General features: G+C 44.5%; 1 protein-coding gene across 3 annotated transcripts in view; it reads left to right on the forward strand.

Moving 5' to 3' along the window:
- The window catches only part of vps41 (VPS41 subunit of HOPS complex), a 237,190-nt gene that overhangs the window by 181,207 nt on the left and 40,961 nt on the right, over nucleotides 1–15,022 (forward strand). For all 3 annotated transcript variants that reach the window (XM_063042399.1, XM_063042407.1, XM_063042410.1), the window contains 2 exons: nucleotides 6,800–6,841; nucleotides 8,358–8,408. In XM_063042399.1, the coding sequence (XP_062898469.1) occupies nucleotides 6,800–6,841; nucleotides 8,358–8,408 (93 nt within the window). The remainder of the gene's footprint in view (nucleotides 1–6,799; nucleotides 6,842–8,357; nucleotides 8,409–15,022) is intronic.

Below are 15,022 nucleotides of genomic sequence, written 5' to 3' on the forward strand. Positions count from 1 at the left end.
ATGGATGATAAATTCTGCTGCTCTATCACTGAAGGACAGATGAGCATTTCTAGTCTCCATCAATCTCATCTATTCTAGAATTTCTTTCTGTGCCTTCAGTGGTTTCAAATCAAGCCTGTACTCTAAAGTGTGTGGCAGGGTAGAGATATGTCTCTACCAAAGGTGAGGTAAGGCGCTCCTTCCCTCCGCTAGCCTGCAGGTCACCATTGAGCAAGGTGTAGCACCTACTTAGCCCCCGATCAGGGTCACATGAAACTATGGCAGCAGAATTGAATTGAATTGAATTGATTCAGTGTGGGCGACTTACAGGAAGAAGTCATCACCCTGACACAGTGGTGTCAAGATAACAAGCTCTCCCTCAATGTTGCAAAAACAAAGGAGCTGGTTGTGGATTACAGGAGGAATGGAGACGGGCTAACCCCTGTTAACATCAATGGATCTGGGGTTGAGAGGATAAACAGCTTCAAGTTCCTAGGCATCCACATCATCGAGGACCTCACGTGGTCCGTACACTCCAGCTGTGTGGTGAAAAAGGCACCACAGCACCTCTTTCACCTCAGACGGCTGAGGAAGTTTGGTATCGGCCCCCAAATCCTAAGAACCTTCTATAGGGGCACAATTGAGAGCATCCTGACTGGCTGCATCACTGCCTGGTATGGGAACTGTACCTCCCTTAATCACAGGACTCTGCAGAGAGTGGTGCGGACAGCCCAGCGCATCTGTAGTTGTGAACTTCCCACTGTTCAGGACATTTACAAGGATAGGTGTGTAAAAAGGGCTCGTAGGATCATTGGGGCCCCAAGACATCCCAACCACAATCTATTCCAGCTGCTACCATCCAGGAAGCGGTACCACAGCATAAAAGCCGGGACCAACAGGCTCCGGGACAGCTTCTTCCACCTGGCCGTCAAACTGATAAACTCACGCTGATTTGAGTGTACTCTATATTACATTGACTGTTCTATTTATTATAAATTATTATAAATTACTATGATTGCACATTTAGAGGGAGACGTAATGTAAAGATTTTTACTCCTCATTTATGTGAAGGATGTAAGAAATAAAGTCAATTCAATTCAATTCAATGCATGCCAAAAGGGCAATATTACAATAGTCATGGGGATTTCAATGTGCAAGTAGATTGGGAAAATCAGGTGGGTGCGGGATTCCAAGAGGGGGAATTTCCAGAATGCCTACAATAAAGCTTTTTACAGTACCTCGTGGTTGACTCCACTAGGGGATCAGCTATTCTGGATTTGGTGTTGTGCAATGAACCAGAATTGATTAGAGAGCTAAAGGTAAAAGAACCCTTAGGGGAAAGTGGTCATAATATAATTGAATTCACTCTGCAATTTGAGAGGGAGAAGCTGAAGTCAGTATTACAGTAGAGTAAAGGGAATTACAGAGATATGAAGAGGAGTTGGCTAGAATTGATCGGAAAAGAACACTGGCAGGGATGATGGCAGAGCAGCAATGGCTGGAATTTCTGGAAGCAATTCGGAAAGGCACAGGATGTATACATCCCAAAGAGGAAGACGTATTCTAAAGACAAGTTGACACAACCGTGGCTAACAAGAGAAGTCAAAGACAACCTAAAAGCCAAAGAAAGTGCATTTAACAGAGCAAAAATTAGTGGAAAGAACAGGATAGACAAAGGAAAATAAGTTGATGTTATGTACTTGGATTTTCAGAAGGTAATTGACAAGGTGCCACACATGAGGCTGCTTAACAACCTATGAGCCCATGGTATTACAGGAAAGATTCTAGCATGGATAAAGCAGTGGCTGATTGGCAGGAGGCAAAGAGTGGGAATAAAGGGAGCCTTTTCTGGTTGACTGCCAGTGACTAGTGATGTTCCACATGGGTCTGTGTTGGGGCTGATTCTTTTTATGTTATATGTCGGTGATTTGGATGATGGAATTGATGGTTTTGTAGCAAAATTTGCAGACAATATGAAGATAAGTGGAAGGCCAGGTAGTTTTGAGGGAGTAGAGAGGCTACAGAAGGACCTAGACAAATTAGGAGAATTGGCAAAGAAATGGCTGATGGAATACAGTGTTGGGAAGTGTATGGTCATGCACTTTGATAGATGAAATGAAAAGGTTGACTTGTTTCTAAATGGAGAGAAAATGCAAAAATCAGATGTGCAAAGGATGTAGGAGTCTTTGTGCAGGTTTTCCTAAAGGCTAATTTACAGGTTGAGTCTGTGGTGAGGAAGGCAAATGCAATGTTAGCATTCATTTCAAAAGGACTTGAATATAAAAGCAAAGATGTAATAATGAGACTTTATAAAGCACTGGTGAGGCCTCGCTTGGAGTATTGTGAGCAGTTTTGGGTACCTTATCTTAGAAATGATGGGCTGAAACTGGAGAAGGTTCAAAGGAGGTTCACAAAAATGATTACAGGATTGAATGGTTTGTCATGTGAAGTGCGTTTGATGGCTCTGGTCCTGTATTCATTAGAATTTAGAAGAATGAGGGGTGACCTCTGAAACCTATCGAATGGAGAAAGGCCTTGACAGAGTGGATATGAAGAGCTTGTGTATTTAGCCAGAGGAATGTCTTTACCAGAGGGTGGTGAATCTGTGGATATCTTTGCCACAGGCAGCTGTGGGGGTTGCGTCTTCATGTGTATTAAGGCAGAGGTTGATAGATTCTTGATTGGTCAGGGCATGAAAGGATATGGGAAGAAATCAGGAGATTGGGGCTGAGAGGAAAATTGGATCAGCCATGATGAAATGGCAGAGAAGACGTGATGTGCCAAATGACCTAATTCTGCTCTTACATCTTATGGTCTCGTGGATAAGTAAATTATCCTTAACATTTTATTTTCATGAAAATTTACTATAAATTAAAATTCCTTCTTCTTCAGCTCTTACCTTTTCCAGTATCACTTCCCAGCTTCTCACTTCATCACCTCCTCTCACACCCACCCACCTGGCTTCACCTATCACCTGTCAGTTTGTAATCCTTCCTCTTCCCCCCCTCCCCCACCTACTTATTCTGACTTCTGCCCCCTTCCTTTCCAGCCCTGATGAAGGGTCTCAGATCACAACGTCGACTGTTCAGTCTGCCTGACCTGTTGAGTTATACTTTATACTTTATTGTCGCCAAACAATTGATACTAGAACGTACAATCATCACAGCGATATTTGATTCTGCGCTTCCCGCTCCCTGGATTACAAATCGATAGTAAATATTAAAAATTTAAATTATAAATCATAAATAGAAAATAGAAAAATGGAAAGTAAGATAGTGCAAAAAAACCGAGAGGCAGGTCCGGATATTTGGAGGGTACGGCTCAGATCCGGGTCAGGATCCTTTCACCAGTCTTATCACAGATGGAAAGAAGCTGTTCCCAAATCTGGCCATACGAGTCTTCAAGCTCCTGAGCCTTCTCCGGGAGGGAAGAGGGATGAAAAGTGTGTCGGCTGGGTGGGTCGTGTCCTTGATTATCCTGGCAGCACTGCTCCGACAGCATGCGGTGTAAAGTGAGTCCAAGGACGGAAGATTGGTTTGTGTGATGTGTTAGAGTCATAAGATCATAGAAAAGTACAGCAAAGGAACGGGCCCTTTGTCCCATCTAGTCCATGGTATATGATTTAAGCTGCCTAGTCTGATTGACTTGCACCTGGACCATAGTGTCCATAATCCCTACCATCCATGTACCTATCCAGACTTCTCTTACTATGCATTGAAATCGAGCTTGTATGCACCAAATGCTGAAGTTCCTCCAACATTTTGTGAGACTTGCTAACTTTGCTCCTTTCCTTCTTTAGCATTCCTTCCTCTGTTTGTTTGTAAGGTTGTTCGCTGAGCCTGGGCATCACGTTGCAAATGCTTCATCACCAATCGAGGTGACATCATCAGTACGCATTTCAGCGTTGTTTCTGCCAAGTGCTCGCATTTATATCAGACAGATATAATCTTGAGCACAAGGCAGAAACCACACTGAATCGATCACTCAATATGTTCCCTTGACTGGTGACAAAGAGTTGGCAGCCTTATCTCCAGGCTTGGTGAACAACCCTATGAACAAGCTGTCAACATGAGCTACTAGTCTTTTTCAATCCTCCTTCTGTGATGTCTGGTGTAATCTTCCTCGTTCATGCTGTCAGATGAGTGAATTGCATTGAATGAGGGGTGACCTCATTGAAACCTATCGAATAGTGAAAAACCTTGATAGAGTGGATGTGGAGAGGATGTTTCCTATGGTGGGCGAGTCTAAGACCAGAAGGCACAGCCTCAGAATTAGAGGGGCATCCTTTTAGAATGGAGTTGAGAAATTTCTTTAGCCAGAGAGTGGTGAATCTGTGGAATTTGTTGATACAGGCAGCTCTGAAGGCATATTTAGGTATATTTAGGGCAGAGGTTGATAGATTCTTGATTTGTTAAGGCTTGAAGGGACACAGAGAGAAGGCAAGAGATTGGGGCTGAGAGGGAAAATGGTGAAATGGTGGAGCAGACTCGATGGGCCAAATGGCCTAATTCTGCTCCGGTATTTTATGGTTTTGTGGTCCTAATGAGGACACACTAAAAATATGACTCATCGCTTGTGATTTTCAGTTTCCAATATTTGTTACAAAGCTTATTGAAGAGTCAAATACATTGAGCACCAGGCCATTGTCTCCCACACTATCAACGACTTTATCCGCTCAGGGGATCTCCCATCCACTGCTACCAACCTTATAGTTCCCACACCCCGCACTTCCCGTTTCTACCTCCTACCCAAGATCCACAAACCTGCCTGTCCTGGCCGACCTATTGTCTCAGCTTGCTCCTGCCCCACCGAACTCGTTTCTGCATACCTCGACACTGTTTTATCACCCCTTGTTCAATCCCTTCCGACCTATGTTCGTGACACTTCTCACGCTCTTAAACTTTTCGATGATTTTAAGTTCCCTGGCCCCCGCCGCTTTATTTTCACCTTGGATGTCCAGTCCCTATATACTTCCATCCCCCATCAGGAAGGTCTCAAAGCTCTACGCTTCTTTTTGGATTCCAGACCTAATCAGTTCCCCTCTACCACCACTCTGCTCCGTCTAGCAGAATTAGTCCTTACTCTTAATAATTTCTCCTTTTGCTCCTCCCATTTCCTCCAAACTAAAGGTGTAGCTATGGGCACCCGTATGGGTCCTAGCTATGCCTGCCTTTTTGTTGGGTTTGTGGAACAATCTATGTTCCGTGCCTATTCTGGTATCTGTCCCCCACTTTTCCTTCGCTACATCGACGACTGCATTGGCGCTGCTTCCTGCACGCATGCAGAACTCGTTGACTTTATTAACTTTGCCTCCAACTTTCACCCTGCCCTCAAGTTTACCTGGTCCATTTCTGACACCTCCCTCCCCTTTCTAGATCTTTCTGTCTCTGTCTCTGGAGACAGCTTATCCACTGATGTCTACTATAAGCCTACTGACTCTCACAACTATCTGGACTATTCCTCTTCTCACCCTGTCTCTTGCAAAAACGCCATCCCCTTCTCGCAATTCCTCCGTCTCCGCCGCATCTGCTCTCAGGATGAGGCTTTTCATTCTAGGACGAGGGAGATGTCTTCATTTTTTAAAGAAAGGGGCTTCCCTTCCTCCACTATCAACTCTGCTCTTAAACGCATCTCCCCCATTTCACGTACATCTGCTCTCACTCCATCCTCCCACCACCCCACTAGGAATAGGGTTCCCCTGGTCCTCACCTACCACCCCACCAGCCTCCGGGTCCAACATATTATTCTCCGTAACTTCCGCCACCTCCAACGGGATCCCACCACTAAGCATATCTTTCCCTCCCCGCCTCTCTCTGCATTCCGCAGGGATCGCTCCCTACACAACTCCCTTGTCCATTCGTCCCCCCCATCCCTCCCCACTGATCTCCCTCCTGGCACTTATCCGTGTAAGCGGAACAAGTGCTACACATGCCCTTACACTTCCTCCCTTACCACCATTCAGGGCCCGAAACAGTCCTTCCAGGTGAGGCATCACTTCACCTGTGAGTCGACTGGGGTGATATACTGCGTCCGGTGCTCCCGATGTGGCCTTTTATATATTGGTGAGACCCGACGCAGACTGGGAGACCGCTTTGCTGAACATCTACGCTCTGTCCGCCAGAGAAAGCAGGATCTCCCAGTGGCCACACATTTTAATTCCACATCCCATTCCCATTCTGACATGTCTATCCACGGCCTCCTCTACTGTAAAGATGAAGCCACACTCAGGTTGGAGGAACAACACCTTATATTCCGTCTGGGTAGCCTCCAACCTGATGGCATGAACATTGACTTCTCTAACTTCCGCTAGGCCCCACCTCCCCCTCGTACCCCATCTGTTACTCTTTTTAATGCACACATTCTTTCTCTCACTCTCCTTTTTCTCCCTCTGTCCCTCTGAATATACCTCTTGCCCATCCTCTGGGTCACCCCCCCCCCGTCTTTCTTCCCGGACCTCCTGTCCCATGATCCTCTCGTATCCCCTTCTGCCTATCACCTGTCCAGCTCTCGGCTCCATCCCTCCCCCTCCTGTCTTCCTCTATCATTTTGCATCTCCCCCTCCCCCTCCAGCTTTCAAATCCCTTACTCACTCTTCCTTCAGTTAGTCCTGACGAAGGGTCTCGGCCTGAAACGTCGACTGCGCCTCTTCCTATAGATGCTGCCTGGCCTGCTGCGTTCACCAGCAACTTTGATGTATGTTGCTTGAATTTCCAGCATCTGCAGAATTCCTGTTGTTTGCAGTCAAATACATTGTAGTTTATTGTAAAACCTCATTAAAATTAAGTCGTTTGAACCATTAATCTCTCTCCTTTCTCTATAGCAAGCAGTGAACATGCTCCTGGACAATGAAGACAAAATTTCCGTAAGTTGCTAATTTCATTCACAACTTATTCTTGTGTTGCAAACACCCTTCAGAATTAAACTGAAGAGAAGTGCTTGCATTCATGTAGAACAGAGTTTCCCATTCTTTTTACTGCTATGGACCAATACCAGTAAGCAAGAGGTACATGGACCCCAGGTTGGGAATCCTTGAAATGTAGAATCTTCCATGGTAGCAGCCTCTGGCATACTTATGAAGTTAAATCTGTAGTAATGTAATAAAGAATTTGAAGTTCAAAGTGAATTTATTATCAAAGTAGATATATGTCACCATGTGCTACCCTAAGATTCATGTTCTTGCAGGCATTCACAGTAGAACAAAGAAAGTGAATAGAATCAATAAAAAGTCTTGGATTAGTCAGGCCATGAGGGATATGGGGAGAAGGTAGGAGATTGGGGCTGCGAGGAAATTGGATCAGCCATGATGAAATGGCAGAGCAGACTCGATGGGCCAAATGTCCTAATTCTGCTCCTATATCTTATATCTGTTGGATGGAAGTGACCAACAACTCTGATAGAGGCAGATGCCAAGTTTTTAAGCTCACCAGTGGGAGGTGGTGCTTTAGCACTGCTGGCCCACCACCTCGAAGGAGTCTTGATCATAAGCGGGCCGAAACTCCTGAAGACGGGTGGCAGATCAACTGATGATCCCACTGGTGATAGCACAGGACAATTAACATCTTAGTCCACGTGTATTGATGGGGCAAAAGAAGTTGAGTGAAGTTACCCCCTCTGGTTCAAGGGCCTGATTGTTGAGGGGTAGTGACTGTTTCTGAACCTGGTGGTGTGGGCAGCAGAAAGAAGACAGCATGGACTGGGTGTTGAGCGTCCTTGATGACGGAGGGTTTTACCTGTGATTGGCTGGGCCGTATCCACTTCTTTTTGTAGGCTTCTCTGTTTCCGTATCAGTCAGTATACTTTTCACCACACATCTGTAGAAGTTTGTCAAAGTTTTAGTTATGATACTGAATGTTTGCAAATTTCTAAGAAAGTGGAGGTGCTTTCATGCTTTCTTCGTAAAGGCATCTACGTGCTGGGCCCAGGACAGATGCTCTGAAATGATAACACCGAGGAATTTAATGTTGCTGACCCTCTCCACATCTGATCTTCCGATGAGGGCTGGCTCATGGACCTGCAGTTTTCATCCTCCTGCAGTCAATAATCACCTCCTTGGTCTTGCTGGCAGCACTCAGCCAGATTTTCAATCTCCCTCCCATATGCTCTTCATCACCACCTTTGATTCAGCCAGTAACAGTGGTATCATCAGCAAATTTAAAAATGGCATTGGAGCTGTGCTTAGCCTCACAATCATAAATATATAGAGAGTAGAGCAGGGCGCACCTGGGGTGTGCCTGTGCGGACGGAGATTCTGGAGGAGATGTATTTATAGAAACGAGTTTATTTAGGGAATGCCTGTGAACAGTGTAATCCAGCTAAAGACAGAATGTTCAGTCAACGGTGTTGTTTTTCTAAATTTAACTTTAATTTTGTTTTTTCAGATTGACAAGGTTGTGGAGGAGCTGAAACAGCAACCTGAGCTACAACATGTGGTGAGTCGGCTTTCTTTGCTTTAGACAAGCATCTGGTGCATGGCGCATGCTATTGAGGGTGTTCAAAGATGCAAGCAAGTGCTTGTGGCTTGGCACATGCCTGTTTGTGATCAGGCCCCCAGGTATCATTGTGTGAGGGAGTGAAATGTTAGTAGTTGAGTCATAGATTTATAGAGCACTACAACACAGAAACAGGCCCTTTGCCTCATCTAGTCCATTCTTCTTCTTCGTAAGATCATCACCCCTACTGGGGCATGGGCTCCTCTTTCATCGGCCATTCTTTCAGGTTTTCAAGGTATAGCCCATTGAAGATCCTTCCTCTCCCAGGAATGAGGTCTTTGGAGCTGCTGTTGGCATTTCTACAGTGCTAGGTTTTTTAACGGGATGGGGCTGCTAAACCCCTGCTCAACCCTCGTGTTTTTACAGCCGGGCTTGGGGCTGTCCGTGGCGGAGTTCCATCTAGTCCATTCTGCCTGGTCCCATCAATCCACACATGGACCTTAGCCCTCCACACCTCTCCCATCCATCTACTTCTACAAATATCTCTTCAGTGTTGAAATTGAGCCCGCATCCACCACTCCCGCTGGCAGCTCGTTTCACATCTCACCACCCTCTGAGTGAAGAAGTTCCCCCTCATGTTCCCCTCAAACATTTCACTTTCCACCCTTGAACTATAGACCTTAGTTCTTGTCTCACCCATCCTCAGTGAAAAGAGCCTGCTTGCAATAACCCTATCTGTAGCCTTCGTAATTTTACATACCTCAATCAAATCTCCCCTCATTCACCTACACTCCAGGGAATAAAGTCCTAATCCATTCAAACCTTCCCTATAGCTCAGGTCTTCAGGTTCCGGCAACAAAATTTTCTCTGTACTCTTTCAATCTTATTGATATCTTTCCTGTAGGAAGGTGACACAATACTCCAAATTAGGCCTCACCAACGTAAAGCCATAAGAGACCATAAGACATAGGAGCAGAATTAGGCCACTCAGCCCATCGAGTCTGCTCTTCCCTTCCATCATGGCTCATTTATTCTCCCTCTTAAACCCAATCTCCTGTCTTCTCTCTGTAACCTATTACGCCCTGACTAACGAAGAACCTATTAACCTCTGCTTTCAATATACTCAATGACTTGGCCTCCGTAGGCACGTCATAGCAATGAGTTCCACAGATTCACCTCCCCCTGATTAAAAAATTCCTTTTCATCTCTGTTCTAAGTGGCCATCCCTCTATTCTGAGGCTGTGCCCTCTGCTACTAGTCTCACCCACTATAGTAGGTATTTTTTTCCACTTTCACTCCATCTAGTCCTCTCAATATTTGATTGGTTTCAATGAGGTTCCACCCTCCCCCACCTAATTCTTCTAAAACCCCAGCAAGACTAGGCCCAAAGCCATCAAACACTCCTCATAAGTTAACCCTTTCATTCCCAGGATCGTTATCATCAACCTCCTCCGGATCCTCTCCGATGTCAGGACATATTGTGGGGTGGCACAAAAGTGTAGTGGTTAGCACAACGCTTTACGGTACAGGTGACCCGAGTTCTGTTCCAGCCACTGTCTGTAAGGAGTTTGTACGTTCTCCCCACGAGCACATGGGCTTTTTCCTTGCCCAGTCCAAAGACGTAGCAGTTGATTGGTCATTGTAAATTGTCTCGTGATTAGGCTAGCATTAAACTGAGGCATTGCTGGGCAGTGCAGCTCGAAGGGCCAGAAAGGCCTACTCCGTGCTCTTATCTCGATTTTAAAAAAAATTCTGAGGTAATGGGCCCAAAACTGCTCACAATACTGCAAGTATGGTCCGACCAATGCTTTATAAAGTCTCATCATTACATCCTTGTTCTTATATTCTAGTCCTCTCAAAATGAATGCATTTGCCGCTGATTCAGCCTGCAAGTGAACCTTTAGGGAATCCTGCACAAGGAATCCCAAGCACCTCTGATTTTTAACTTTCCTCTCTGTTTAGAAAAGTCTACCTATGCTTTTATTCCTCCCCATGAATCTCCAAGTCCACTCCAACAACGGCCAAACACTGGCACATTCCCCACTCTCAGGCCTGGGCTCCACCACCTCAGGTACACGCCATGCCATAACCGTTCTGAGCCTTCGAGACTTAAGTTCACACCCCAAAAAATGCAAGGCAGAGAGTTCTAAAGCTCAACTCTGAAAGGGAAATTACAGGCTATTGATTGCAGTGATCGTTTTTGAGAAAAACTGTGATTAATAAAGTAATTGGTAGCTTTGCTGCCAGCGAGTCGCTGTGCTTCAGTGGTGCCAGCGTAAACGGGAAGACCTGGCGGTGAGTCTGCTGGCCCTGGCGGGGATGCTGTGCAGCCATTTCTCCTGTGGGATTAGGACAAACGGTCCATGAGCAGGATGGCTGAGTCCTTCTGGAGCAATGAAAAACTGGAAATGTCACTCCACTCTTCAAGAAAGGAGAGAGACAGAAGAAAGGAAACTATAGGTCTGACCTCATGGTTGGGAAGATGTTGGAGTTGATTGTTAAAGATGTAGTTTTGGAGTATTTGGAGGCACATGGTAAAATGGGCTGAAGCCAGAATGGTTTCCTTAAGGGAAAATCTTGCCTGACAAATCTGTTGGAATTCTTTGAAGAAATAAGAAGCAGGATAAGCAAAGGAGCATTGGATGATGTACACTTAGATTTTCAGAAGGCATTTGACAAGGTGCCACACGTGAGACTGCTTAAAAAGTTAAGAGCTCATATTATTACAGGAAAGATACTGTGGATAAAGCAGTGGCTGATTGGCAGGAGGCAAAGAGTGGGAATAAAGGGAGCCTTTTCTGGTTGGCTGGGAGTGACTCTTGGTGTTCCACAGGGTGCTGTGTTGGGACAGCTTCTTTTTACATTATATGTCAATGATTTGGATGAATGAACTGATGGCTGTGTGGCCAAGTTTGTGGATGATACAAAGGTGGAGGGGCAGTTAGGGTTGAGGAAGCAGACAGGCTACAGAAGGACAGTAAATGTGTAATCTATTTTCTAAATGGAGAGAACACTCAAAAATTTGAGGTGCTAAAGGACTTGAAAGTCCTCATGTAGGATTCCCCAAAGGTTAATTTGCGGGTTGAGTCTGTGGTGAGGAAGACAAATGCAAGATTAGCATTCATTTTGAGAGGACTTGACTATAAAAGCAAGGATGTAACGCTGAGGCTTTATAAAGCACTGGTGAGGCCTCACTTGGAGTATTGTGAACTGCTGGTCATCCATACAACCTTGCCCAGGCCTGCGCCCTGGAGAGTGAAGACTTTCCAGGCGCAGATCCATGGTCTCGCAAGACTAACGGATGCCTTTATTATTATTTATTTGGACCCCTTATCTTAGAAAGGATTCAAAGGAGATTCATAAAAATTATTCATGAAAGGCTTATTATATGAAGAGCATTTTGAACAGAGATGAGGAGAAAATTTCTTTAGCCAGAGAGTGGTGAATCTGTGGAATTCGTTGCCACAGGTAGCTGTAGAAGCAAGGTCATTGGACATATTTAAGGCAGAGGTTGATAGATTCTTGATTAGTCAGGGCATGAACAGATATGGGGCAAAGGCAGGAGATTGGAGCTGAGAGAGAAATGGATCAGCCATGATGAAATGGCAGAATAGATGCAATGGGCCAAATGGCCTAATTCTGCTTCTATATCTTACGGTCTCATGATATGACTGGCCCTTTGCTGGCATATTTCTAACAAAAATTCTTGCAATTATTATGAAGGCTAATCATAAAAGTTTTAATGATATATTGAGTAAAAGAGTGGTCAAGGGAGATGTGTTCCTGTTAAAGACAAGCACAAGTGATAGAGTACAGTAATTACTGTAATTAGAAACAAAATAACTTGTTAGTTGTTACCTTTAATGGGATGATATCTCCCTTGACCTCTCTTTTACTCAATATTATTATTAAAACTTTTATTCTACAATAGGTAAATAACACAAAAGTTGGGTAAAGAGAACTTAAAAAATAAGTAGAGGGAGAGAATGTTGTGAATTGTATAAACATATAAAGATGTAATGAAAGAAATAAGAATATATTGACATTCTGGTGTAAAATCCCTAATGGTTGCTATAGAAATCGTAAGCATCGTCATTATGTGGCGTGTCATATGATGTGGACAACCATGGTCATTCTATGACCCTGATTGTTCTTGGCAAATTTTTCTATACGAGTGAAAAAACATAGAAACATAGAAAACCTACAACATAATACAGGCCATTCAGCCCACAATGCTGTGCCGAACATGTCCTTACTTTAGAAATTACCTAAGGTTACCCATAGCCCTCTAGTTTTGTAAGCTCCATGTACATATCCAAGAGTATCTTAAAAGACCCTATTGTATTGGCCTCCACCACTGTCGCCAGCAGCCCATTCCACACACTCACCACTCTGCGTAAAAAAAACTTACCCCTAACATCCCCTCTGTACCTACTTACAAGCACCTCAACACTGCCCTCTCATGTTAGCCATTTCAGCCCTGGGAAAAAGCCTCTCGACTATCCACACAATCAATGCCTCTCATCATCTTATACACTTCTCATCCTCCGTCACTCCAAGGAGAAAAGGCCGAGTTAATTCAACCTATTCTCATAAGGCATGCTCCCCAATCCAGGCAACATCCTTGTAAATCTCCTCTGCACCCTTTCTATGGTTTCCATGTCCTTCCTATAGTAGGGCAACCAGAAATGTGCACAGTACTCCAAGTGGGGTCTGACCGGGGTCCTATATAGCTGCAACATTACCTCTCGGCTCCAAAACTCAGGCTCACAGTTCACTAAGGCCAATGCACCGTATGCCGCCTTAACCACAGAGTCAACCTGCGTAGCAGCTTTGAATGTCCTATGGACTCAGACCCCAAGGTCCCTCTGATCCTCCATACTACCAAGATTCTTACCATGAATACTATATTCTGCCATCATATTTGACCTACCAAAATGAACCACCTCACACTTATCTGGGTTGAACTCCATCTGCCACTTCTCAGCCCAGTTTTGCATTCTTTTGATGTCCCACTGTAACCTCTGACAACCCTCCACACTATCCACAACACCCCCAATTTTGTGTCATCAGCAAATTTACTAACCCATCCCTCCAATTCCTCATCCATGTCATTTATAAAAATCACAACGAGTAAGGGTCCCAGAACAGATCCCTGAGGCACACCACTGGTCACCAACCTCCAAGCAGAATATGACCCGCCTACAACCACTCTTTGCCTTCTGTGGGCGAGCCAATTCTGGATCCACAAGGCAAGGTCTCCTTGGATCCCATGCCTCCTTACTTTCTCAATAAGCCTTTCATGGGGTACCTTATTAAATGCCTTGTTGAAATCCATATACACTACATCTACTGCTCTACCTTCTTCAATGTGTTTAGTCACATCCTCAAAAAATTCCATCAGGCTCGTAAGGTATGAGCTGCCTTTGACAAAGCCATGCTAACTATTCCTAGTCACATCTTCAAAAAATATGTTTAGTCACATCCTTAAAAAAAAAAGCAGTTTGCCATTGCCTTCTTCTGGGCAGTGTCTTTACAAGATAGGTGAAACCCCCTGGTTTCCTTGGCTACATAAGTCTAGGGAAAATACTCTCTGATCCCGCCAAACTCGTGAGACTGTGACGGCTCTGGCACCCCAAACCCCGGTTTGTGTGGATGCTGTATAATTTGCTATCCTGTTACAAATTAGTGCCACAAAATAACAGACAGTACCCTGCATACAACTAAAGGAATTATATTTATGAATCTTTACTTACCTAAAGGGTTAGTAAAGAAAAACAAAAAGAAAAGGGTGCATTTTAATTAAACAGCACAAGTTGGAGCTCATCGTGAACTTCTCTGTCACTCAGAGAACCTCCCCTCAGTTCTACCATCCTAATTGGATGGCACACATTTCTCCTCATCCCTTATCTTCAACATAAAACCCAAACAAGCTGAAAACAAAACAGACAGCTCTTACAGAACTGCTAAATGAAATATATGGCTTTAGGGTGAAAGGGGAAAGGTTCAGGGGGAACTTCTTGACTCAGAGAGTGGTGGGAGTGTGGAACGGGCTGCCATCTGACGTAAATGCGGGCTCACTCTTAAGTTTTAAGAATAAATTGGATAGATACGTGGATGGGAGAGGCCTGGAGGGTTATGGACTGGATGCAGGTCAATGGGACGAGTGGAATAATGTTTCGGCACAGACTAGAAGGGCTGAATAGCCTGTTTTCTGTGCTGTAGTGTTCTGTGGTTCTATACAGCATAACAGTAAAAATATGAACCAGGGCATTACACTGGTAATCCCAGCCATTATCAATACTCTTCAGAGATTGCCTGGCATCAGTAGTCACATAATCAGGACTTGTGATATGCACCAGCTGTTCATGGGATCACCCATCTTAGAAAGACACTACCCAGAAGAAGGCGATGGCAAACCACTTCTGTAGAATATTTGACAAGAACAAACAGGGTCATGACACCATGATTACCCACATCATATAATATAGTACATAATAATGATGATGACCTACAACATACTGTCAGATGCAGTCTGCTAATTCTGGCGATGGTTTGTACAGTGATATACGGTAAAATATCTCAGAATTTTCATCAAGTAGTCAGAGCTTTAG

The sequence above is a fragment of the Mobula hypostoma genome, chromosome 1 (assembly GCF_963921235.1).
Source record: "Mobula hypostoma chromosome 1, sMobHyp1.1, whole genome shotgun sequence".
Taxonomy (NCBI): Eukaryota; Metazoa; Chordata; class Chondrichthyes; order Myliobatiformes; family Myliobatidae; genus Mobula; species Mobula hypostoma.